A 23,141-nucleotide genomic window follows, 5' to 3' on the forward strand; every position below is an offset into this window, starting at 1 on the left:
GAAGTTTCGACAAGATTCGGCATCAGGCGAATGGCCCGAAAAAGATCAAGTGTCCAGGAAAGGGCTGTCAAGATCGTTACCATTACAAGTTGTGGAAAGGGGTCCAATTCAGTTGTTGAGGAAAGACCCTTTCCTTCACACCATCACTTGGCAGTCAGGTTTCGACATCTCGATCTCTCACGCCCAGCAACATACAGCACATCTTTGACATATTAGAAGCTCAGACTCTAGGAGCGTAATCTCAGGTGCAGACCGATTCGATCGATCACTTGGATTCACTGACCATACGTCACCACTTGTAACACTAGACCCCTCATCATAACCACACTTACACACCGCTCAACGTTCAACTCGCTCTTCATCACCCCCTCATCCCTAACAGTGAGTACATCTAGAGCAGTCCAGGCCATCTCTCTACCTCGTCTGCACCGAGCCGGGGACGCCGTGGAGATTGACGGTTGGTCATACACGCCTTGCGCATAGCGATCCACCGATGAACCCTTTCTTGAGCCACATGAGTCGGGGTTCGCCGTCGTGTGGAAGGACCGAAGATCTAGACGACTGCGAGAGGCGTAAAGGAAGGAGCGGCGAGTTACGGCAGGTTGTATTGCCGCACTCATTTCAGTTGCTAAATTTTAAAGGCAACCATGCGACGACACATAATCACAGCAGGCGTCATTCGCCGCGTGCTGAGAGGCAAGTGACACGATAATCCCAGTGAATGCTCGACACCAGGAATATTGAGAGGGATTTGAAGTTCTGGGAGTATTGACAATTTCTTCTAAATGCATATTACATGGAACTTTTGAAAGCGACGCCGCCAGCTCCATGATGCAAATTCGCGTGAGCCCTTGCGCGTGTTGAAGAGTGACCAAGTCAAGTACAGGAAAAAGTAGAAAAGCCACTCTACACGCAGATCTTTTACCGACTCAATGCCCATGCATGATGGTCAGTATACTGCGTCCTTCTGGGGTATCAGTGTGCTTCGACGATGCGTAACATCTGCTTCGCTGCAGTCGGTAGAAGAAAGTGACGTGGAAAAGGGAAATGGTCTACATCGAACGCCGAACCTCGAGAAAAGCCGTTGCCGGATGTCGTATCATCGAACGTAGCGTTGCGTTTACCAGCGGCTGTTGCGAATGGGGTCGCCGTTACCACCGGACCAACCACCCCGGCCTCCGCCGCCACCGCGACCACCACCACGGCCACGGCCACCTCCCCAGCGGCCACCACCACCGCCGCCACCGCCGTAGCGGCACATCTCGTGTAAGCGAGGGTCAATCTGCTGCTTAGACTCCGTGAGAATCTGGACGAGATCACGGGCCTGCTTGGAGTCTACGGAAGGTGTTAGCGAAGATCTGTTGGCGAAGTTGGATATACGTACTCTCCGCAGTAAATAGGGTGATAGCGGTACCTGTCTGACCAGCACGACCAGTACGACCGATACGATGGACGTAATCCTCCGAGTTGTTGGGGTAGTCATAGTTGAAAACGTGAGTGATATTGCGGACATCTTGAAGAGCAAAGGTTAGCATCTTGGTAAGTGTGACGAGCAAACGAACGATCATATCTTGATCGCGTGAAGCTGCAGCAGCATGTTGCGTGCAAGTGTCTCAAGTGCGCTACGACGAGATTCACGGCATCAGGTCCAGTGGAAGAGGCTGTAGAATATCCCCTGGTCCAGAAACCCTTGGAAGAGACTGTAACTCGACAGGAGTCATATCATCTCAGCTTGCCTCAGTGGTGCCTCAAAAGGCACGTGAAACAAAGAGCAGTGAAGAGCGAAAGCCTCGCAAGTATGCTCCAGGATCCCTGGCGTTCAGATTCTAACGGACTTCAAGCCATGGACGATGTCATGGGAGCGAATGCAGCAAGCGCACGAGACAACCTAAGCAGAGCATATTGGCAGTTCACGCGTAATAATAGTTCGGAGAGGGGAGGGGGTGTTGAGGGGTTTGCAATCATACCGATACCACGGGAAGCCACATCAGTGGCAACCATGATGGGGCTTTTGCCAGTCTTGAACTCGTTCAGGACCCAATCGCGTTCGTTTTGCTGCTTGTCACCGTGGATAGCTGCATTGAACATTAGCAAATGTCATATAAGCGAATCTTGAGAGTGACTTACACAACGCAGGCCACCCGTCCTGACGCAGGAATCGTGTGATCTCGTCGGCGACACGCTTGGTACCTGTGAAGATAAGAATCTTGTTGCTCTTGTCGTTCATGATGGTCTCGAGATGCTTGGCCATGCGGTCGCGCTTCTCGAACTCTGAGACAACCTCAACGATCTGCTGAATGCGATGGTTGGCAGACAGATCCATCGAACCGATATTCACCTGGATCCAGTCGTTCTGGTAGTCGGCAGCCAACTGGCGAACCTCCTTGGGCCATGTAGCAGACCACATGCAAGTCTGACGGTCAGGGCGAATCTGTCCAATGATCTTGCGGATCTGGGGCTCAAAACCCATGTCCAGCATGCGGTCAGCCTCGTCGAGAACGAGGTAGGTGACACGGCGAAGGTTTGTCTTGCCAGCCTCAAGCATATCTATGAGACGACCGGGTGTGGCGATGCAGACCTCGACACCACGAGCAAGGTCGCGGATCTGAGGACCCTTGGGAACACCTCCGTAGACGCAAGTGTTGCGAATACGAGAAGATTTTCCGAATTTACTGATCTCAACCTGAATCTGAACAGCCAACTCACGGGTGGGCGCGAGAATCAGGACGATGGGGCCGTCGCCGGGTGCGAGGAGAGGCTGAGCGTTGATGTGGACGATGGCGGGCAAGCAGTATGTGAGGGTCTTTCCGGAACCAGTCTCGGCAACACCAACAACGTCGCGACCAGAGAGAGCCATGGGCCATCCCTGGCACTGAATGGGTGTGGGCTTAGCGAAGCCTTGCGCCTTGACCTCGTTCATAACGTAGCCGGGGAAACCAGCCTCGTCGAATGTTGTGACGGGCTTCGGGACGTTGGAGCCCTTGACTGCGATCTGGTGTTCCTTGCGGAAAGCCTCAACATCTTCGGCGGAGCGGTTTTCGACATCGGGGTCCTCCTTGTAGAAAGACTTCTCGAACTTGGGCAATGTGTCCATGTCTGTATCTTGTTAGCTGAGCTCTTGACAAGTTATCCAGCATGCGTACCCCACTCCTGCTGCTTGAGACCAGAGCCGAGCTGGCCCATACGGTCACCTCCACCACCTCCACCACCATAGCCGCCGCCGCCGCCGTAGCCGCCGCCGCCGTAGCCACCGCCGCCGCCGCCAGAATATCCGTTGGAGCCACCGCCGCCGCCGTAGCCACCACTGAATATAGGTTAGTGCTAGGTACTCAGGAGGAGGATGGAGACAGTAAAGGGGAACTCTACGCTGTTGCAGAAAGTACGCGACCGCCCGCCTGACCTGTGAAAGCAGGTGAAGCAAGCATAGCCGCGGACTCAGTCTGCGCGCAGAGCCTTGATGAAAGAGATCGCAAATGAACAAGGGCAGTCCACAGTTCCACCACACTGATGCCCTCCCGTGCTAAGGGGATGAATCGTCTCACCCGTACGATGCATGATGGCTGGAAGTGTAGTCGTGACTATTGTAGGTGCTGCCGCTGTATCCAGAGTTGCTGTTTTCGTACCCGTTGGAGTAGCCGCGGTCACCGCCGCCGCCGCGACCACCGTATCCACCTCCGTAAGACATGATTGTCGAGTGTTCAGTAGGGAACAGTGAAAGGGATAACGCTTCAGCAAAAGTGAGCGTTGCGTTTCGTGTGAAACGGTTGTATTGTATTAGTTGCAATTATGCGACAATAAGAGATCGCAAAGTATGCACTGTGGAACTTGTGGGAGAGGTGAGTTGTGGTTGTGGTGCGAAACAGAAAATTATGTTTGCCTCACCGTCTTGGCAGGGCACGGTCCACTGAAAATATTGGAAGGGGCGAAGAGCGTTATCGACAACAAAGACCCACAACCACCTTTGTTATCTGCAAACGTATGCTACTTGGCGTGCGCCATCGCCGCGACGACAAAATTGCTTTCCTGTTCGAAGTGCATTGCTCTGGCCATCACTTGGCTGTAACTCCGGCCCTCATGCCCATGTCCCAGAAACCTCTTTCCATCTGGGGCAGGTCAGCTTAATAATGGGAAGTTGTGGGGTGTAGCACTTACGTTTGTGGCATGAATAAAAATTTGGGCCAGCTCGTCAAGACGCGCAACCGACTGCTTGCCTGCATGCTCCTCAATCAGAGCAGAGCCTCTCGCCATTGCCTCCATATACTCCTCGTCGACGTACTGTTTGATCCACGTCCAGTATCTGCCCTCCCTGAGTGTGTTGGTGTCATCGAAGAGGCGTTTTGCAATGATGCCATATCCAATCAGACAGGGCAAGAGGGCCACTTGCAGTGCAAGCCAATCCTGAGACTGCCCAATGTCCAGGACGTATCTGGTGTATGCAGTCGTGGCTTGATCCTCTTCCTGACTCTCGATGTCCTTCACGGATAAGCCTTGGTCTTTGCAGAAGTCGATGTGCAGCTTGATCTCCTCCTGCAGCGTGACAACTTGTTGCACCGAGCGGCCAATGTCCGTCAAAGAACTGGATTTATAAGCTCCGAGGGCCGTGGCGCGTGCAAACTGAATCTGTCGAGTTGTCAGTACTTTTTCCACATAGCCTTCGTTGATTGGGGCCTCACGAGGAACAAGTAGTCTTGGATCAGGTAGTACTTGTAGTTCTCGATGGGCAGTGACCCATCACCCATCTTTTGCACGAACTCGTGCTCGATGTAGGCTTTCCATGGCTTCTGACTGTCGTCGCGGTCTAGCAGGTACTGTATGAAGTCGCCTCTGAAGAAGTAGTGCTTAGCATATGCCGAGATCAACAGTGCTCTCGTAGCAGGGACTTACTGTGAGAATGGCAGTGTGTACATAGCATGGAAGTGGTTAATCGGTCCACTACCCTTACCTAAATCCCGGCTTGTTCTGATGCCAGTCTCGACGTAACGATTGGCTTTGTTGACAGCTTTTGCCATGTTCATACCAGAAGCGAGGTTGCACGCAATGGCAGCTGAAGAGAAGTTAGCATGATGCTCACTCATACATTCCGGAGATCTTGCATGCTAATGAGCATCCTGTTCCGTGAGTATTCTTGCTGTGCAAGTATTCACTCTCCATCATGATCACCTCGTCATGGCTGACCAATACGTTCAAGACAATCGCGCTCTCTTTCTCGCCTTTGCTGACTAGATGCCCCTTTGTGAGCGGCAGGTGTCCGCCCTTGAGTAAGACGTACTTGGGACCTAGCTGTTGGAGATGTTTAGCCATTGCCACAATATCATCGACGTTTTCCGGGCTCTTGATGTCTACGCCGGCGATCTTCAAGAGTAACTCAGCCTCAGGCAGGTTGGGCGTGAGTATAGTGGTCAGAGGCAACAGCTTTCCGATCAAAGTTGAGATGGCTGACTCTGGAAGAAGATGCGAGCCAGATGTTGATACCATCACCTTTCGACAGAGTTAGTCTTCGACCTGCTTGGTTTCGAGAGGTACGGATGGGCAGCATACAGGGTCAACCACGCTTTTCGCGACATTGTATCGGCGAAATGCGTCTGCAACGATCTCTATAGTCTCCGCCGACGCAAGCATGCCTGGATATATCGTCAATTCTCACAACCTTGTATAATTGCGCCAAAAAGTACCTGTCTTGACTACGTCCACTCCGACATCCTCGCAGACTGCATCCAGCTGCTTCTTAAGAAACGCAGGCGGTGTATGGAGGACGTCTTGTACGCCTTGTGTGTTCTGTGCGGTGAGGGCAGTAGTTGCAGTCATCGCATAGCACCCATGTGCAGCAATGACCTTCTGGTCTGCCTCAAGACCACTGCGAATATCGTGTCAGTCGCAATTGATGGGGTGAGAGGAAGGGGCAGAGAGCGTACGCTCCACCGGAGCTGTCCGACCCAGCGATCACCAAAATCCGCTTTGTAGCAGCCATTGATAAACAGGATCGGGTTGATACACTTGATCTAAAGGTCTGGATTATGGAAGACGTCAGGTACAAAGCGGTACCCATTCCGAGCCCCGCTACGTATCCGAGACTAGGCGAGACCCACGTAATGGATCGGTACTTTGCACTCTGCAAGTGCGACTCCCGATTCGGGTCAATCCTCATCAAACTGAAAATATTCCTTTATCAAGAGAGCCTACATCGTAGCTCTTATGCTCATGTCCAATTGTGATTTAGAAACCTGGCACCTGCCTCGCAAATTTTGCCGCTGGCAACGCTTCGTGGCTTAGCTGGTTCCAGCTTCTTGTGCTCAGTTCGATTCGGGTCAGGTCGACAATCTAGTTAACCTTCTATTTCGAGGTATCATCAAGGCGTGCACTCAATCCGAATCACCTTCAAAGTCGGAGAGGTACGGATCTTTATTTGGGGTCAGCACGTATTACAGCAAATAGCGCCAGCGACAAGGTGCAACAAACCTCTGAACAGTGTGTAGTCGAATGTACCCCCTGAATGCTCAGCAATATACTTACTCAGTACTGCTTGGTTTTCGTCAGTGAGCGCAGTATCTGGGTCCGCCTGGTCGATGATAACACGGATGCCTTGGTTTCCGGTACCGAGCATCGAGATGAAGTCGAAAAGTCCATCCACGGTGAACTTCGAGATGCCTGAAAGAGTGACATCTCGTAGATTAGGTAACCCTCCGATAGTTGGCAACACGTCATCGTTGATCTCCAAACCTGTGACATAAATGGTCTCGAGCTGCTTGAGATTCTGGAAGATAGCGACGATATGCTCGTCACGGAGCACTTCGGGAAGTGTCAATGAAAGCCGTCGCATTGCCTTCAGCTGCTTCAACGAATCAACAAGTGTGTCGAGATCATCCCGGAACATACCGTCTGGTTCTCCGTTGAGGGAGAGCTCGATCATATGTGATTGCTGATGAACGAGCGCTTGATGAAAAGTCTTGTGGTCCTTCAGGACGTACGAGTCGATCTCCAGATGTTCAAGTCTGATATCCTGCTCGAGAAGCACAGGCGTCATGAGTGCGGCGCCAGATGCGAAGTTTGAGAAGCGAATGACCCGCAGGCCCTTGCACTTGCTGAGCCATGCGATTGTCTCCAGAAATACGTCGTTCTGAGTTGCTTGAAGATCCACCACGCCATGAGTATCTTCAATGCGCAACTGTCGTAAGGCTGTGCAGCCTTGCAACATGTTCAGGTGCGACAAGGACTCGTTCGAGGTGTACATTCCAAGATCTTCCAGCGAGCCGCCGTGATGACTCAATGCTGAGAAAGTCTCGGCGTCAGCACCTATGTCGTGCATGGTCTGCAGTGACTTCAAGGAGTCGGCCCGCATCGAACTCAGGAACTGGGCGAACTTCTGGTCGCGGTGGTCAGACATTAAATCTTCTTGTGACCACGTATAGATCATGAGCTCATTGAAGTTGGAACAGTACTCATGAAGTGATGTATGCACCAACGGGTTCTCAAGGGGTCTTCCATCGAAGAGCTCCAAGTTTTGTAAGCGCGGCAGTCGAGAAGTCCACCGGACGAGTGCATCTGATTTCACTGGAGGCCTTTAGCAAGATAACAGAAAGAACTCGAAAAATCTTACGTTCACCACTTATCGTTTCAAGCATTGGTGTATGTTGCGTGACAGCTGATTGCGTAAGTTCTCGTGCAGATTCTCAAGAGGGATAAGGTGCCCACCTTCCCCAATCGCTTCGATGGTATCGGCATCCAACAAACTGGTCCACTTATTCCCAGACGCACTCTTCCGTTGCTCAGTCCTCTCGAACTGCTTTAGAGGGCCTGAAAAAAAGTGCCTGACAAGGATCAATACAAGAGGCGCTGTGTGATTGGTTCACTGACATCTGGACCTCGCTGCGGAACTGCTCATCGCCAAAGAGATTCCCCAAATCACGGAAGTCAAGTGTCTTGATGTAGCGACAGTACGGGAACATAGTGGTGCCGAGACTCGAGGCGATAATGGACTTCCACAGGATGGACCATCGTTGGGTGACCAAGAGTCTCTGAGCAAGTGGAGTGCCTAGTGCATCATCTCCACCACCTCGGATTGGCGCCTCATGGTGTGACCTTCACAAATGATCAGCATGCTGCAGGAGAGGAGAGTACATGTAACACACCGATATAGATTAGTCAGTGCAGGCACAGCTAGCACTCGGCTGGCGCATGCGCAGTTGAAGAGAGTGTCGAATTGTCGCAGATTGGCCAACTCTTCACACAACACGTGCAGAATATCATCCGGCAGCGCGGGAGCCATTCTGGCGCAACTTTGCTAAAACCCGATGCTGATGTTGACGTTGATGCTGTCGCACAACCAAAGCTCCGCAATCTCGTGATGTCACCGCACTAGCGCGCTTTCGACGACGCGTTTCCGGAGCACCGTCTCAACTTTGATGCCTAGCGATGCGCCATCCGACATAGACATGCAAGATGACTGTCCTCAACTTCACGCTGACGCCCGAGGCAGCATCGAAAGTACATGATCTGCTTGTGTGCTTGGGAAAGTTCAGCGAAACTGTCGCCGTCGAGGCGCGTCGAGAAAGAGTGGGTCACCTTGGATCTCATTTATTCTGGTCACTTTCTCATGCTCCTCGTCTCAGTTCACATTCACCGCCCTCAACTCTTCCAAGTCTGCATACTGTGCAGTGACTCTGGACGGCAAGCAGTTTTTCAGCGAGTATGAGTGCATTCCGGATGCAGGCGGGGCCGATGGGCGCTTCACTTGCAGCATGTATACCAAGGCCCTGCTGTCTGTCTTCAAGGGACGATTGTACGACCCACTAGGCCGGGATGGAGCAGTCGAGCGCTGCGAAGTCGGCTTGCAAGAGCAGAACAATGAAGCTTACTGCAGGTTTATTGTCAAGATGGTTTGCAATCAAGGAGTCACTAAGACGTACAAGTTGACATACGAGGCTGTTGATGTCATGCATGCACTCTTCGACCGCAGTATCGCGCGAAATCGATGGAGTATGCATTCTGGCGCCATTCGAGAGTACATCGAGTACTTTGGCACGAAGACTGAGCTACTGGACATCTTTACTGGAGAGGACGGGCGATGTGTCTTCAAGAGCTACACAGAAAAGATCTCAGATGGGAAAGAGATCCTCAAACACCCACTCGTCACAGCAGTCGCCGTGAACACATCCGACTTCGAAGACTTTAGCGTCCAAGCAGGGCTACACATCGTCATCAGCGTCAAAGACTTCAAGGCCATCGTCCTACATGCCGACACACTCAAAACCAGTCTCAAAGCCTACTACTCAGCTCCTGCTCGACCACTTCAGTTTAGCTATGGGTGTGACGGGCTCGTGGCTCAGTTTACACTCATGACATCCGGCGATTATGCCGGGGCACTGCCCACGTCAACCCCCGCACCTGAACAACACTCGGCTACACCGCAGCAGCAGAGTAGACAAGCCTCGCAAGTACAGTCAACTGCTTCGGAACGAACAGATAAACGCAGCCTACGCTCAGAGATGCCGCCGCCGGTTCAGCCAGCATCACGGCGAGACCAAAACGGCCGCCTACGCAACCCAGGCTCACGGCAGCCATCATCGGCACCCTTGCAGTCCCAGGCCGCGTTAACACAAGCCGAATCAGAGGATGAAGAGAGCCTGTTCGTGCCGCACAACGATGCGAGAATGCAGGAGGAAGAAGACGCTGCATGGGCGCCGATGGATCATGAGGAGGAAACACTAGGCTGGGATGCAAGTGCAGATAACGATGTCGCAGCTTTCCCTACATTCCGTGATACGGGAAGCATGTCAAGGACAACCACGGCGGATAGCACCACGGTGATTGAGCCGACGCAGCGACTGTCTGAAATTCAGGGGTTGTGGTAGAGCAAGCGTAAAGAGGGAAAGTATGAACATATCCGAACCGAAACGCCGCATTTGGCCAACCGCCATTTCAAATTTGAGCTGTTGTCGCCTCGCTTGAGTTGCGGCCGTCGTGATGTGAGACACCTCTCAATGAGCCATCCTGAAACCGTTGACAAGGACAGATTCGTAAAGAAGAACTCTCCGCGCCTAATTGGCCGGATATCTTGCTCCTGCTCTGGCCCGTCACCTCTACCTATGAGAGCACTGCCACGACTCTGTCTTGTTTCTCCAGCAATCTCGAAAGTGGACGTGCTACTCGCAACTGATGAGCATGCATTCTGTAACTGTCCCAATCAGCTGTACATATCCATATCATCCTCTTGCTTCTCCTCTTCTTGGTCTACTGGTTGTTCTTCTCCTCCTGCGGCTGCAAACGGTGCTCCAGCTGTGCAAATCGCTTCTTCAAGACGTCTCTCTCGAGCTCTGGCAGCTGCTTCAGACGGTCGGTGAAAGTCGTGCTGATATGATCGTCTTCGATATAGATGTAGAAGAGATCTGCGATGTATCCCGTGAACAGCTCCTTCAGATCGTCATGTGCCTGCAGAGAAACCTCGCTCTGGTAAATTGAGACGGCAAATGCCATTACGTTCCAGAGGTCCCACCAGGGCTGGAAGGCACGAATCTTGTCGACGATGTGTTCGAGCAGGTCGTCCATGTTCAGAAGCTCGGCAGTCCTCCGTGCTGACATGCATTGGGCGAATGTATCTTTGACTTCCTCCTCAGTCTCGGGCTCTCGGTGGCCAAAATCGCCGCCTGACAAGTACTCTGCGGCCCAACGAAAATCTTCTGGGGAGATGTCGACAAGTCGCGGATGGACGAGTTCCCATGTATTCTCGCCAATGGGCCCTATATAGTTCCTTGCCGAGAGCGCATCGCGGAAGTAAGGCCTGTCCCACACGTGCTGCTTGAGGAGTTGCAACTTGTACTTGCGGCGTTGAGGATCAATGTCACTGCCATTTGCTGGATCTATCTCAGGACCAACGAACACCTGTACGAACTGATTGCTCTCTTCACTGTTGCATATTAGACGGAGGAAACTCTTGATCACGCATTCTACATACAGATCTTCTTCAATGACGTCCGCATCAGGCGCCGCAGGCGTTGAAGCCCTCAGTCCGTTATTGAGGAATAGATCCTGCGCGGATAGTGGCAATACAGATGCCGGTCTGCGAATTGATGACTTCCCCCTCGGGGGCGGTGGAGGCAACTCATCTTCGCTGTCATCGGAGAAGGTGAACGGTGAGGAGGATATCCCTTGAGTGGATTGTGATGTTGTCTGATAGGCGCTGGCTCGCTCAGCCCCCGTATTTCTACCGAGCTTTCTCCTCTGCGTGGGCGAAAGCAGATCATCATCCACGTATGCTGGCGTAGGTGGACCTGAACGCTTCGGTGGTCGCGATGAGAAGCTGAAGGACTTGTTCGCGACTAGAGGTGAAGGTGCCAGTGTCAGCAAACTTGATGGTGGCTGCGGGTGCTTGCGAATAGGCAATGGCAACTCTGTATCGTACTGATGCGGGACTGAGCTCACACGCCGTGAATGCGAAGGTTTGGAGACTCCGCTTGACAGTCCCATACGAGGTACCGGTGGCTTTTGTCGAGAGCGAATTATTTGCGGAGGGACATCGATGATACCCATTCTGATCGCCTCCGCCATCTCTGGGTCACTGTCAAAGCCATTTTGGTCGTTGTCAACGGGTGGTAGCTCTTCTTCTTGAATAGAATCAAGTATAGCCTTCCAGTATTCCAATGGCAGTTCCACGTCAAGAGAATCGAGAGCAATGTCATACGCCTCTTGAAGTCCTGGAGTAGTTCGCTTCGTCTCTTTGTCGGCAGCGCTGGGGTCGAACGTTGTCATCTGTGACGTCAATGCCCACCGCCTATCGTAGTCAGTGTTGTGATGCATTCATGCGTCGGCATCAAACTTACAGATAACTGTAGTCAGCCACTCTAGATAGTTTCAGCACGATTGAGTGAAGCCCGGGCGGTCGAGTTGCGAGGAATGACTGTGGTGTAACATCGTCTGTGAGGTGTACCGCAGGCCACAATGGAATGGATACGCATTCTTGGTAGAGCAGTACCATGCCGGGCGCGGGGCTTCTCAAATTACGCATCGTAGTCAGTTGTGCTATCTTCGAGAAGTTATCGTTGACGAGGAAGCGAGCTACGAGTCGGGTACTGTGACATATACGGAGAGGGGGGGGGGGGGGGGGGGGGTGGAGTTTACACGGTAGTCTAGTCAACTTGGCTTAGTAACGCAGAATGTTTAACAGTGAGACCATGAGGAGGTAAGTAGGAAAATAGAAATGTATCTTTCAAATATGGCGAAATCTAAAATCAAAGTCAAAGTAAAGGTAGCTGAAGCACGGTCGTTTGCCAGGTGAGAGAGGACGAGACCTGGCCCATTCTTCGGATGAGCAAGCAAATGATTCTGTCATCTTGAAGTCTACGTCACCTCAACTATGGTGTTCGCGATGGGTTTATTGAGGAGTGTCTCGAGATCATGGTATCGGTGGTGTTGAAGCAGCGGAGCGGAGGACATTCGGGGGTTTCACTATCGATAACAGCTAACCAATCTCAGGACATCTGGCATCAAGCTCACCACTGCAGGCACCAAGAGCTCGTACATAAGACAACCAAAGATCACGTACACGTTCGCCCAGTCAAGAGGCCGCCGCGCATCCACCTGCGTAAATTCACCGCCTGCGCACGCACAATCCTTTATCCCACCCTCACCACCACCCATACCGCGACTATGCTCGGCGTCGCAGGCATGCAGCCCCGGCAACTCGCCGCGCAAGTCCTGAACTTCGCGCTCGTCCTCTCGACCGCATTCATGCTATGGAAGGGTCTCTCCATAGCTAGCGACTCGCCTTCACCCATCGTCGTTGTGCTTTCAGGGTCCATGGAGCCCGCGTTCCAGAGGGGAGATCTGCTGTTCTTGTGGAACCGGGGACTGGATACACAGGTCGGAGAGATTGTGGTGTACAACGTCAAGGGCAAGGATATCCCGATTGTGCACAGGGTGGTGCGGAGGTATGGTGGAAAGTAAGTATAACTTTCTCGGATTACGCCCGCGCAGCGAGAAGCTCGAGTTGGGACAGAGCTTCGAGGGTGTGCAAAAAATTCGATATCACGGCTTCTGGTGCTGGCGAATCAAGAATGGAGAGCAAGTGCTGACGAGTTCACAGCAAGACGCCCCTCCGTCTGCTCACCAAGGGCGACAACAACCTCGCGGACGACACCGAGCTCTACGCGCAGGGCCAGTCCTTCCTCAACCGCAAGGAGGATGTCATTGGTAGTGTGGTCGGCTTCATTCCCTTCGTAGGCTACGTCACAATCTTGCTGAGCGAGCACCCATGGCTGAAGCAGGTCATGCTGGGAATAATGGGGTTGATGGTGGTGTTACAGAGGGAATGATGTGGAGAGAGCCGTCGAGTGGGAACGCCGCGAGCATACTGGACATGTTGCAGACGGGCCATACCAACGGATGGAGACGCGCTGGAGTGCACATTGGCTTGAGGCCGTGTACCACTGCAGCTATTATAGCAGAGCAGGGCGTTTGGGCTGTCACACGAATATTGGAATGAAATAACCGTTCTATAGGAAGCCAGTGCTATTATCTCAGGCTCGGGTGAAGCGCCACCATTCGGCCTTGAAGGTTCTATTGGTATGCATATATCGTGTTAGTTGCCTGAGCTACAGCAGGTCACAGCTCAACGTCGCAAGTAGCCAGACATGAACGGTCTTATGCTAAAGTCTTGTATGGCGTCGTGAATATCTACCGTCAAAAGGGGACAAAGCAAAAGCAATTACGATACTCTGTTGTAAGAAAGGAGCAAAAGGAATCCCATTCCTCGCTCCGAAACAGGTGGTAGATATACCAGAAAAGTAGATGCTGCGACATACGAAGGCATTGGTTGCTCCTCACTAGCGTCCCCAGCGACCGCGCCCTCACCACCAAAAACATCCTCTGCATCACCGCGCAGAAGACCTGGCGAAGAGCAAAAAGGGTGATGCATCCGGCGGGGTTTGAACCCGCGACCCCCTGCTGTCACCATGAATGGGAAGCAGATATGCTAACCACTGCACTACGGATGCTTTGAGAGATAGTTGTTAGGTTAGGACAGAAAATATTATATATATACTTTATAGACCGGATAGACTCGGCCGGTGGTCTTGTGAGGCACGCATTTCAAGCTCGTGAGCAGTACAGTAGTGTTGTCAAGTTATTCGTCGGTTGAGAAGGTAATGATGATGCAAGATCCGGACTACTCACCGCCTCTATCGCGGACCCAGTAAAGCGGCACCCCACAAGACAAAGGGGCCGAAGACTCGTTGGACAGATGCCGCCCTTCTCAACATATCGTGAGTTTCGATCAACATCTTGATGGACGGGAAGAGCAGGACATGAAGATGAGGTTCGCAGTAGGCTTTCCTGTCACGCAGCATCTCAGATACAGCCGGCGTGATATAATAAGCGGTTACATGCTGCGGGCCCTTCGTCGAAGATTGTTTCGAAGAGATTCGAACGACAAACAACTATGTTGTTCTCTACGCGAGTCCCACAGCTTTGTTTCGAGGTATGGACGAGTCTGCGTGGTGTCCTGCGGTATGCAATCGCTCGACTTCGTAGCTGAAGGTACGAAGTAGGCTGGGACCTGATGTACCGAGGTATGAGTAGCGCTACGCGTACGCGTCGAACCGCACTTGAGTAAACATCACCGTGCCATGGAGCTAGGTGTTGGTCTATGCTATGACGATGTACCGTTCTCATCGTACTACAGGGCCGTGTGAGTCAGGCAAAGCGCGTGGGCAGAGAAGTCCAGACCGTCTACTCACGAAGTCATACAAGCACGGCGCAGAAGATTATGACAAAGATGTTGAAGCCGCAGTTGACTATTGTACAAAGATCATAAGCTTCATGATGACTTACGCGCCCTCAATGGTGAGAGAACGCCATACATCATAGACATGTGCCGAAGCTATGTCTGCCTTGGTGAAGCTGTACTGCGGCAGTCCGTCGAATGAACCAGATCGCTAGCAGCTTTCGCATAGAACCATTAAGATGAACCATGTGAAATATCCGATCCTGAAGCCGCCCGTGACACCATACCGCCTAACCAAAGCACCGAAAGACGAAGCACGTGAGTGCATATTAGACTAGGAAGACAGCGAGTGAAGGAATATTCTACTCGGACTCCTCCTCCTCCTCCTCCTCCTCGGCACGCTCCTGAAACTTGTTAGCAAGAATCACGCCGCAAACATACAGGACATACCTGGTAAGCAGCCTTCTCCTCCTCGTAACGCTTCTTGTCAGCAGCGGCCTTGGCCTCGTAAGGAGTGCGCTGCTTCTCAGAGAGAGCCTTCCACTTCTCACCCAGCTGCTTGCCGACCTCGCCTGCGAAGAATTAGCATGTGCAACGCGGAAGCCAATGGACCTTGGCTTACCGAACTTGATGCCAGGGTTCTCCTCGCGGACTTTGTCGCGCTGCTCGTTGGCGAAGAACATGTAGGCGGAGAGACCGCGCTTGGGCGCGTTGGGGTCTATTGTGTGTTAGTGAGTGCGCACGATTGTGAATAGACGTGATATTACCCTTCTTTTTCTTGCCAGCATCGGCCTTCCTGCCCTTACCGCGGGTTACCTTCTCCTTAGGCATATTGTTGTGCTGCACGGATTGTTAGCAGGCGGTTATTGAATGAAGAGAGGGAGTATGCAAGTAAATGGACACACGCGTCAATTAATGACGTAAAAATGAAGTGAATGGTTGTGGGACCGCCAGTACCGACATTCGTGGGTGGTGGGTGTACATGAGTGACCTGCGTGCAGCAGCATCTTGTGGCGCGTGCAGAGTGACGCGGTCGCAAAACGCCGCGATGCGTCGCGAGAATGCGCGATTTTGCGAGGGTGGAAGATGACAGGACTTACTGAAAGATTTGAGATCGGTAGAATTCAATGGGGTGACTGAAGTCTGTATGGTTGTTAGCATGCGTGCTTTTGCTGTGCAGCGCGACGGTCAAGAACAGGATGGGAACTCGACGACGCTCAAATTGTGCTGAAAAGAAGGCAGGACAAGCTGTAGAGACGCGAATTGAGGCCAGTAGACGCGCGTAAAATAGTATAGAGATGCGTGGTTGTGTTGGAGCTCAAGTGGATGTGATATAGTGCAAGCGAGACTCACCGAAGTCGTGTTCTGCGGTGGAAGCAGTTTGTATGGAGAGGATTTGTATGGGAGAGGACGCTCACACAGTATGAGGGCGGGCAGGCGCTCCCCCCAAAACCGCAGCTTGCGCCAAGCGGCGTTATGTAAGCGAACTCTGATGTTATGGCAGGCGCGCTCGCACCGCAAGCCCCTCCCAACGACGCCGGGTGCTTCGCAGCAGCACACGGGCTGCAAACGATATCGGCGAAGCTGCCAGAGTCAAACAGGTGTTTCTGACCGTCTCCACGTTTTTTAGGCAAATTTAGCATCAATATTGCACTTTTATCTCCTCTAGCGACCGCTCTGCGAGCCTTCAGCACCTGCGCAAGGCGACGCACAAACATGCAGCATCTTGGGCGTGGCCGGTCGCCCTCCCAACCTTGACTGGCTGGTTTCGAGGAGTGAAATTGCGCATTGCAGTCGATACGTGCTGCAACTGGTCAGTGCTGTGCAAAGCCGCCCTTGATATCACTTTAGTTGTTGGCATATCGATGTTACTCGCTCACCCGCCTACCAGCCCGCTGCGCACGCCGACCGAAAGGGGGTGCCTGCAATCTTCGATGTTCTCCAGAAGCCGCTTGGAGGCTGGCCCGGACGTCAGCTCGTCTCCCTGACCCCGCAGCAAGTGCTCTTTTGCGGCATTGCCGTTGCCTGCGAGCCGAGTCTCATGCGCCTGGTCCGCTTCCAGCAACAAAGACCGCTGGCTGTCTTGCTGCAAGGTGCCTCTGACTTGCCAGCTTGGGCGAGACCTGGATCCACTGCACCTTTGGCGTGCGCCAGGAGAGCTTGAGACGAGCGAAAAGCACTCGCACTTTTCACATTCTTTATCAGGCGTTGCTGTTGCTAGCCTGGATCCAATATAAAGCTGCGATGTAAGATGTTGTGGGGAGCTCATTGATCGACGCCGCAGCGCCGTTGAGCAGGCGCATTGCGTCTTGCGTCACGCTCCACCTTGTTTCACGCATGATCTCGAGTTTCGACGTTGGAAAAACGACTAGCCAGGCCCATCATATTGCCATCAATTCAACATTGGATCTTCCATCCTAATGTGGTATTGCGCTGAATGTCAACATGAACGCTCCGAGCTTTCGAGCCTTAGCTCTCCGCTGGCTATTTGTCAACTGCTACGTCATACTGAAGCTTCCTCTGCAGTACCGTCTTTCTTCTACAGCTCCTCGCAGCGCTTGTGATGCTTTAGGCTCTTCTTGGTCGCCCTCCCTCGCGCACTACTTCTTGCGGTGTACTTCCAGGAAGCGCTGAAAGTGCCCGGTTTACATCACCGCATGCCCTTGGCGAGCAGCGGAAGCCGGCAATAGCAAGCAACAAGATAGATACCTACATTTGAAGATGCTGTTGAAAATTTCAACCGAAGTGACTGCTCATCTTGCCCGGATCTGTAGGCTTTCAATCATCCTCATCGTCCAGAACAAGCTCGGTTAGGTTTTCGTCCGCCGCCCAGTTTATGCCGCTGCCAACGATCATCGCTGAAAGGATGCCCTTGAGTGTCTTCATCCTTCTTCTTGACTCCTTCAGTTCGTTCTCCACCACTTTGATCTGCTCGCGCAAGTTCGGGTCTTCAATATCTTCTGCTGACTGTGCCTTCATTGCCTCTGCCAGAGCGAGCATGGCTTTAGACAATTCTCTGTTCTTCTGATTTGCAACAATGTTTGCCTGCTCTACTGTGACCAGGGCATGTGTCGAAGAAGCAAGCTTGGAACTCAGATGGCCTTGCACCATAGCTACGGTATCGTTCTCGGTGATCAGAGGCAGTAAGCGCCTTCTGAACGTCAGGCGGAGCATGTTTAATGTTGAGACAAGAGCTCACCTCTCGGCAACGTCAATCTCTTCAACCCCATGGATAGCCTTGAGCACCGGATCCGTGACAAGAACATTGTGGATGATCCTGTTGCGCAACTCGTACTCTGCCTTTGCTTCCATAGCCTCGCGCTCGGCCACGATCAGCTGCTCTTGCAGGTCATCATCTGAGAGACTTGAGACATCAGGCCCACGCGCTGCAAATGTGTTAGCCTTGAGCCTCAAACCTCGCACAGCGACATGACGTGCCTGTTTCTTGCCCTCGTAACAAGCTCTGTTGCAGCTCAAGCTCCTGAAGCTGGTCATAGAGCTCGAGGGCTAGCGCCTCGGACTCGGTGAACAGGAACGCGTCGCCGTGGTTTGTTTGAAGCAAATCACCAAGGTCGCATGAATCCGCTGATTTGGCGTTTGCGTCCGTCATGGCAGTATCATCTTTGTTCGCCATCTTTACCGCAATCCCAAGGTGTATTGTGCTCAAGTGAGTGACCCAGGCAGCACATGTGACTATCAGTTATCGCGCGCGTGAATGATGCATGGTCGCCGGCCGTGCGCCCGACCCTGCCTGCTTGGCAGGTTGACATTCGTGAGAGAGTACTATTGACCCTCATTATTCTTTTCACACCTGCTGCATGATTTCCCCGAAGCAGCAGGAGGGTTTGCGGAATGTCGCTGCAGATTGCTGTAGCTCACACGGGCCAGCGCTTTGACGCTGATCCCGTTGCATTCGTATCCGTCGATGCGCTCAAGCACTGGATCGCAAGAGCTACGGATATTGCGCCTGAGCTCCAGATCTTACTGACGCCCGCCGGCAAGCATGTCAAGCTCCAGGCGCTACTCACAGAGAAGGACATCTTCGTATACAGCCGCGAGCTCTCGAACGGATCCCAGCGGACTATTCCATCCACACCGCTCCCAGATGTCTTCACGCCTGAAGACCCACCGAAGTTCCTCGCGAACAATACGGATATGGAATCATGGCGGTCGCTTTTTCAGGCTCGCCGCGACTGGGCCTTTGCCGTCCTCGAGAAATCACACGCCATGTCTGTCATAGCCTCGAAGCACTTCTCCGAGCAGGCAACAATCGAGAAGGGAACACAGGTCGCCGTGGGAAACCATGATTTGCACATCAGGGGGTTGGAGCAGAAGTACCAGGCAGCAAAGGAGTGGTTTGACGGCGTGGAGAAAGAAGCCAGCGACAACCTGACGCGCCTGGACATCGATCTTGGCCAGCTGGGCTCGATACCTGCGAAAGTCGAGTTCGCGCACTTCCTGTCCAAAGAGTTGCGCTCACCTCAGGCTGCGCAGGCATCGCGCAAAGCTTCTCCAAACGGAAGTTCGACCCTGCAGGAGTTCCTCGATGTCGAGGCTGTCAAGAAAGGCACAAGCACAAGCAAGCGCGTCAGAGATGCATTCGGCAAGCGCATGGCTGGCATGTATACACAATTGGACAAAATTGGCGCCGACTACAACGAGTTGCTCAGCGCCGTGGGACAAAGTCAGAGTCGATCACTTATGGATGACTCGGAGGAGCCTGTGCGCCTATATAACGAGATCGAAGCGGTTGCGAAGAAGGTCGAGTCGGACTACGAACATGTCATGGGCCTCATGAGCGACCCTAAGTCGGTGGCACAAGTGTCGAAGATGGCCCTGTTGCATACACGGAACTTTCTGCCCGCGATAAGCGAGTACAGCGTCGAGATGAGCGATCTCGTGCGAAGGTCTGTGGAGCAGAAGAACACCGCTATCAACCTTTCAGTGGAGAGCATGCAGGGCATCGCCAATATCGAATCTGTTATTTCAGCCCTGAACGCAGAACTCGAGTCGATCAGCATACCACAGGAAGGCGTCGCAGCGTTCGAGTTGATCTCTCTCGTGGGTAGACTCCCTTATATATACGGTACCCTCTTAATCGAAGCGGTTCGAAGGCGAGAGTGGGCTGAAAGGATCGAGAAGGACACATCGTCGTTGGCTGAAGAGATGGCTACATTCCAGGAGGAGGAGGAACGCCGACGCAAGAGGTGGTTAAAACCTATTGCAGATGTCATCAATGCCGAAGCTGTCCAGGGTGGCGCACCGGGGTTTGAAATGAATGTTCAGCCTGAGAAGACCATCTGGCCAGAGGTTGCTAGGGACGACCTCAAGCAGTATCTTCAGATCTTGCAAAGCCTAGAGGAGCAGAGTACTGAGGCTGAAGCTTTGGCTCAAGCCATCAAGGACCTTGATCGACCGACAAAGCAGCAGATCAAGCGTGCAAAGAACTTCAAGATGGGCAGCGTTCACGAGCCTGCATTCGGCAAGGGTTCTCAGCTTATGGTTCGAGGTGACGATGAGCTGCGCGTGCTTAGAGAAGCAAACGCGAAGCTTGATGACGAGCTCAAAGCAAACAAGAGTCGGGTACGTAGACTTGAAGACTTGCTACATCGCTCGAACCAAAACAGTAGGCTCTCGATAGGCGGAGCTGGAGCCCCTCCACCAGGTTTTCAGAGCCCGGGAGACCCATCGACACCAACATTCGAGACTGCTTCGCCGAAACCATACGAAGAGCTGTCTCGGCGATCCTCAATCTCATCGCGACGACTGTCGGCTCAGGGTGATGTAGACAAGCGCCGCATCATTCGGCTCGAACAGCAGCTTGGTATCGAGAAGGAAGCTCGCACCAAGCTGGACAAGGAGGCACAGGCTCACAAAGATATCGAGATCGACCTGCGGCGGCAAGTTGAAGAAGCCACATCTGCTAGAGAGGAAGCCGTATCCACCAAGAAGAACATTATGGAAAACATGAAGGCCCAGCAGATTGAATTTGGCGATGAGCGACGATCCCTTGAAGAGGAGATTCAAGCCCACAAGGCCAAGATCGAGGAGGCTGAAGACGAGCTAGATCGCATCCTCGGAAGTCGCGACAATGCAAGGAGCGAGATTGATGCCAGGGTCCATGAGTTGGCATCTGAATTTGAGAAGATCCAAAACGAGGCTTCTGAGCAGATCGCGCAGGCTACCGAACAGCTCTCGCAAGCAAACGAAAAGCTCACCAACTTACAAGCACAGCTAGACGACCATCAAGCGGCGCATGCTGACCAATTCGAGTCCCTCAAGACAGTATTCAGCCGTCTGGCACCTGGCACAGACACACCGACCGATCACACGGCGTTGCTGGTACAGCTTGAGGATCTGGCGAGTCGCTCCTTCAATCACCAGAAGGAGCTCGAAGAGGCAATTGCGATGGCTCGGTCTGAGAACGAGAACACGCGCGACCAAGCCCAAGAGCAAGAGCATACCCTCAACGCTCAGATCAGCAAGCACGAGCAAAATCTCGTATCTGCTCGTGAACAGCTCGAGCTCGAGAAGGTAAAGGTAGCTTCGATCAGCGCCGAGCTCGACGAAGAGCGTGGGCATCTGCACGATCTACGCGCGAAGTTTGCAGAAGGCGAGACTGGCTCCGAGGCCTTGCGCAAGCGGGTCGAGGAAGAGGAGGCAAAGGTTGGGCGCCTTCAAGTCGAACTGGCAGAACAGAAGTCGCACTCAAACAGCCTCGATGTGGAGATCATGCGACTCGGCAAGAAGGTGCTCAAGTACGAGGAATTCGATTCATTTCGGTCTCAACAGCGCCTGGGCCGTGCAAGAGAGCTTAGCCAGCGTCTCTACACATCGCATGAACGTCTTGTGCGCTTATTGGAAGCTCTCGGTTTCATCATCACACATGAGGATGGCGGGATGGTCCTCCAACGTGCCTCTAAAATGAGCAACAGCTCTGTCATGGGAGGTACTACCGGCGACCTCGGCCGCAGCACCACGACCCAGTCACCCACCCCACTCAAACGTTTCCTAGAGGAGAATGGCGACCTCTCATTCCTGCAGTGGGCCGATTCTGCGAGTGTTAACGAGGAGGATCAGCGCTACAAGGAGCTAATTAGCAAGCTGGACCTTTTCAACATGGAGACGTTCAGCGAAGCCATTGCCAAGCGCATGCGTGACATGGAGCACACCGCCAGGAAGTGGCAGAAGGAAGCTCGCGCCTACCGAGATAAGTCACACCGGTTCCAGGCCGACAGTCATGAGAAGATCGCGTATCGTTCCTTCAAGGAGGGCGACCTGGCCTTGTTTCTGCCTACTCGCAACAACGCACACCGCCCATGGGCAGCTTTCAATGTTGGCGCACCGCATTTCTTTCTTCGCGAGCAAGACTCACATCGTCTTCGTGGTAAGGAATGGCTTGTTGCTCGGATCTCCAAGATTGAAGAGCGTGTTGTAGATCTCTCCAAGACCTTGGATGGGCCTCGAGCTTCTCTTGACGGTCGGTCAATTGCGTCCAGTAACGCTCTATCGATTGAGGACGACAACCCCTTCGAGCTCTCCGACGGTCTACGATGGTACCTTCTCGACGCCACAGAGGAAAAGCCCATGGCTCCAGGCACTCCAGGCCTCAAGAGTGCAACCACCGCAACCAGTAGTTTGGTAGTTGGTCAAGCAGACATGCAACGTGCGAAGAAGAAGTCATCAGCCGATCCGGCCATTCAGCTCGGGAAATCACTCGACAGCCGTCGTAGTAGCGGTACTAGCAAGAAGAGCATACCAGTTGTTGGCGGCCGACCATCAGCTGAGCGGCTCAACTCTTCTGAAGCTGTCGAATCTGGAGCGAACTCAAACGCAGCAACGCGAGGCGCCAGCCCAGTTGCAGCACGGGGTACGAGTGCGAGCCCGGCAGCAACACACGGTCCGAGCCACTTGCGCGAGACATCGACCAACACTGCTGATGCGGAGGAAGAGCATAACGGTGTAAATGTGCGGCAAGACCAGCTCTGGGGACCTTAGAATTGCTGATGCGGTAAATCTAAGCTCCCCTTGTGTACTGACATCAAGCTGACTTTGCCTAGGATATACGCATAGTTCGCCAACAACGGCCTGGCTATGTCGCCATGTCTGGCCCGTCGGATATAATCAGCAATGCCGCCGCGCTACGATCACCGAACGCTTCATCTATTAAGCAACGGTTTGGGAGTCTGCCAGATGCACGAGCGGGCAGTCTGGCAACGAGCCCTGTTAAGCAGTCAGTTGGGACGAGGAGAGGTAGCATATGGGACAGCTTCATTCAGTACGATATTACATATCAGGGTGGGAAGAAGAAGTAAATTCATTCTAGAACATTCTATACCCATCATAGCTGCATGCATAGCTTTGAGCGTTGTTCCTTTGAAGCTAGATCCAGTTGAGAAATGTGACTACCTCCAGACTCCTTCTTTAT

General features: G+C 52.9%; 9 protein-coding genes and 1 non-coding gene across 10 annotated transcripts; 3 read left to right on the top strand and 7 right to left on the bottom strand.

Moving 5' to 3' along the window:
* Positions 1-1,030: 1,030 nt before the first annotated feature.
* M421DRAFT_245664 (p68 RNA helicase) lies at positions 1,031-3,433 on the bottom strand. Its single transcript, XM_033588549.1, has 5 exons — positions 3,144-3,433; positions 2,128-3,096; positions 1,968-2,075; positions 1,415-1,513; positions 1,031-1,335 (listed from the first exon to the last, which is right to left on the bottom strand). Exons 1-5 carry the CDS (start codon positions 3,181-3,183, stop codon positions 1,121-1,123), a joined length of 1,431 nt encoding a protein of 476 aa, XP_033452888.1. The 5' UTR covers positions 3,184-3,433; the 3' UTR covers positions 1,031-1,120.
* Positions 3,434-4,049: 616 nt separating this feature from the next.
* M421DRAFT_89016 (phosphomethylpyrimidine ki) lies at positions 4,050-5,968 on the bottom strand (the record flags this gene model as incomplete). The annotated part of the gene is made up of 8 exons (XM_033597728.1): positions 4,050-4,103; positions 4,153-4,620; positions 4,674-4,824; positions 4,885-5,044; positions 5,145-5,478; positions 5,539-5,621; positions 5,673-5,854; positions 5,913-5,968. The coding sequence occupies 8 exons, from the start codon at positions 5,966-5,968 to the stop codon at positions 4,050-4,052; spliced, it is 1,488 nt and encodes a 495-aa protein (XP_033452889.1).
* Positions 5,969-6,409: 441 nt separating this feature from the next.
* M421DRAFT_399080 (uncharacterized protein) lies at positions 6,410-8,263 on the bottom strand (the record flags this gene model as incomplete). Its single annotated transcript, XM_033590170.1, has 5 exons — positions 6,410-7,548; positions 7,595-7,639; positions 7,690-7,805; positions 7,852-8,076; positions 8,127-8,263. 5 exons carry the CDS (start codon positions 8,261-8,263, stop codon positions 6,410-6,412), a joined length of 1,662 nt encoding a protein of 553 aa, XP_033452890.1.
* Positions 8,264-8,436: 173 nt separating this feature from the next.
* On the top strand, positions 8,437-9,848 carry M421DRAFT_52960 (DNA repair protein Rad9; the record flags this gene model as incomplete). The annotated part of the gene is made up of 2 exons (XM_033595067.1): positions 8,437-8,550; positions 8,607-9,848. The coding sequence occupies 2 exons, from the start codon at positions 8,437-8,439 to the stop codon at positions 9,846-9,848; spliced, it is 1,356 nt and encodes a 451-aa protein (XP_033452891.1).
* A 379-nt stretch (positions 9,849-10,227) lies between these two features.
* On the bottom strand, positions 10,228-11,998 carry M421DRAFT_89018 (uncharacterized protein; the record flags this gene model as incomplete). Its single annotated transcript, XM_033597729.1, has 2 exons — positions 10,228-11,764; positions 11,814-11,998. The coding sequence occupies 2 exons, from the start codon at positions 11,996-11,998 to the stop codon at positions 10,228-10,230; spliced, it is 1,722 nt and encodes a 573-aa protein (XP_033452892.1).
* A 483-nt stretch (positions 11,999-12,481) lies between these two features.
* On the top strand, positions 12,482-13,500 carry M421DRAFT_245823 (microsomal signal peptidase 18 kDa subunit). Its single transcript, XM_033588551.1, has 2 exons — positions 12,482-12,932; positions 13,076-13,500. Exons 1-2 carry the CDS (start codon positions 12,640-12,642, stop codon positions 13,302-13,304), a joined length of 522 nt encoding a protein of 173 aa, XP_033452893.1. The 5' UTR covers positions 12,482-12,639; the 3' UTR covers positions 13,305-13,500.
* Positions 13,501-13,901: 401 nt separating this feature from the next.
* M421DRAFT_t17 lies at positions 13,902-13,985 on the bottom strand. The gene has a single exon. It is a non-coding gene; the product is annotated as a tRNA-Gly (tRNA).
* A 1,142-nt stretch (positions 13,986-15,127) lies between these two features.
* Positions 15,128-15,544, bottom strand: M421DRAFT_53412 (uncharacterized protein; the record flags this gene model as incomplete). The annotated part of the gene is made up of 3 exons (XM_033595115.1): positions 15,128-15,285; positions 15,336-15,431; positions 15,481-15,544. The coding sequence occupies 3 exons, from the start codon at positions 15,542-15,544 to the stop codon at positions 15,128-15,130; spliced, it is 318 nt and encodes a 105-aa protein (XP_033452894.1).
* Positions 15,545-17,236: 1,692 nt separating this feature from the next.
* M421DRAFT_245844 (uncharacterized protein) lies at positions 17,237-18,456 on the bottom strand. The gene is made up of 3 exons (XM_033588552.1): positions 18,152-18,456; positions 17,913-18,099; positions 17,237-17,864 (listed from the first exon to the last, which is right to left on the bottom strand). Exons 1-3 carry the CDS (start codon positions 18,345-18,347, stop codon positions 17,492-17,494), a joined length of 756 nt encoding a protein of 251 aa, XP_033452895.1. The 5' UTR covers positions 18,348-18,456; the 3' UTR covers positions 17,237-17,491.
* A 25-nt stretch (positions 18,457-18,481) lies between these two features.
* M421DRAFT_416267 (uncharacterized protein) lies at positions 18,482-23,123 on the top strand. Its single transcript, XM_033590996.1, has 2 exons — positions 18,482-22,681; positions 22,774-23,123. The coding sequence occupies exons 1-2, from the start codon at positions 18,566-18,568 to the stop codon at positions 23,026-23,028; spliced, it is 4,371 nt and encodes a 1,456-aa protein (XP_033452896.1). The 5' UTR covers positions 18,482-18,565; the 3' UTR covers positions 23,029-23,123.
* Positions 23,124-23,141: the final 18 nt, after the last annotated feature.

The sequence above is a fragment of the Didymella exigua genome (assembly GCF_010094145.1).
Source record: "Didymella exigua CBS 183.55 unplaced genomic scaffold M421scaffold_3, whole genome shotgun sequence".
NCBI lineage: Eukaryota > Fungi > Ascomycota > Dothideomycetes > Pleosporales > Didymellaceae > Didymella > Didymella exigua.

What these genes read in the sequence shown, in the direction of transcription:
- M421DRAFT_245823 (XM_033588551.1), top strand. Translation starts at nt 12,640, where the DNA reads ATGCTCGGCGTCGCAGGCATGCAGCCCCGGCAACTCGCCGCGCAAGTC. An exon ending in GTGCGGAGGTATGGTGGAAA is followed by an intron (nt 12,933 to 13,075) that starts GTAAGTATAACT and finishes ACGAGTTCACAG; the next exon opens with CAAGACGCCCCTCCGTCTGC.
- M421DRAFT_245664 (XM_033588549.1), bottom strand. Translation starts at nt 3,183, where the DNA reads ATGGGCCAGCTCGGCTCTGGTCTCAAGCAGCAGGAGTGGG. An exon ending in GGACGGGTGGCCTGCGTTGT is followed by an intron (nt 2,076 to 2,127) that starts GTAAGTCACTCT and finishes TGTTCAATGCAG; the next exon opens with CTATCCACGGTGACAAGCAG. An exon ending in TGTGGCTTCCCGTGGTATCG is followed by an intron (nt 1,514 to 1,967) that starts GTATGATTGCAA and finishes TTGCTCTTCAAG; the next exon opens with ATGTCCGCAATATCACTCAC.
- M421DRAFT_416267 (XM_033590996.1), top strand. Translation starts at nt 18,566, where the DNA reads ATGTCGCTGCAGATTGCTGTAGCTCACACGGGCCAGCGCTTTGACGCT. An exon ending in AAGAGCATAACGGTGTAAAT is followed by an intron (nt 22,682 to 22,773) that starts GTGCGGCAAGAC and finishes GACTTTGCCTAG; the next exon opens with GATATACGCATAGTTCGCCA.
- M421DRAFT_245844 (XM_033588552.1), bottom strand. Translation starts at nt 18,347, where the DNA reads ATGGCGAACAAAGATGATACTGCCATGACGGACGCAAACGCCAAATCA. An exon ending in GTTACGAGGGCAAGAAACAG is followed by an intron (nt 18,100 to 18,151) that starts GCACGTCATGTC and finishes ACACATTTGCAG; the next exon opens with CGCGTGGGCCTGATGTCTCA. An exon ending in GAGATTGACGTTGCCGAGAG is followed by an intron (nt 17,865 to 17,912) that starts GTGAGCTCTTGT and finishes GACGTTCAGAAG; the next exon opens with GCGCTTACTGCCTCTGATCA.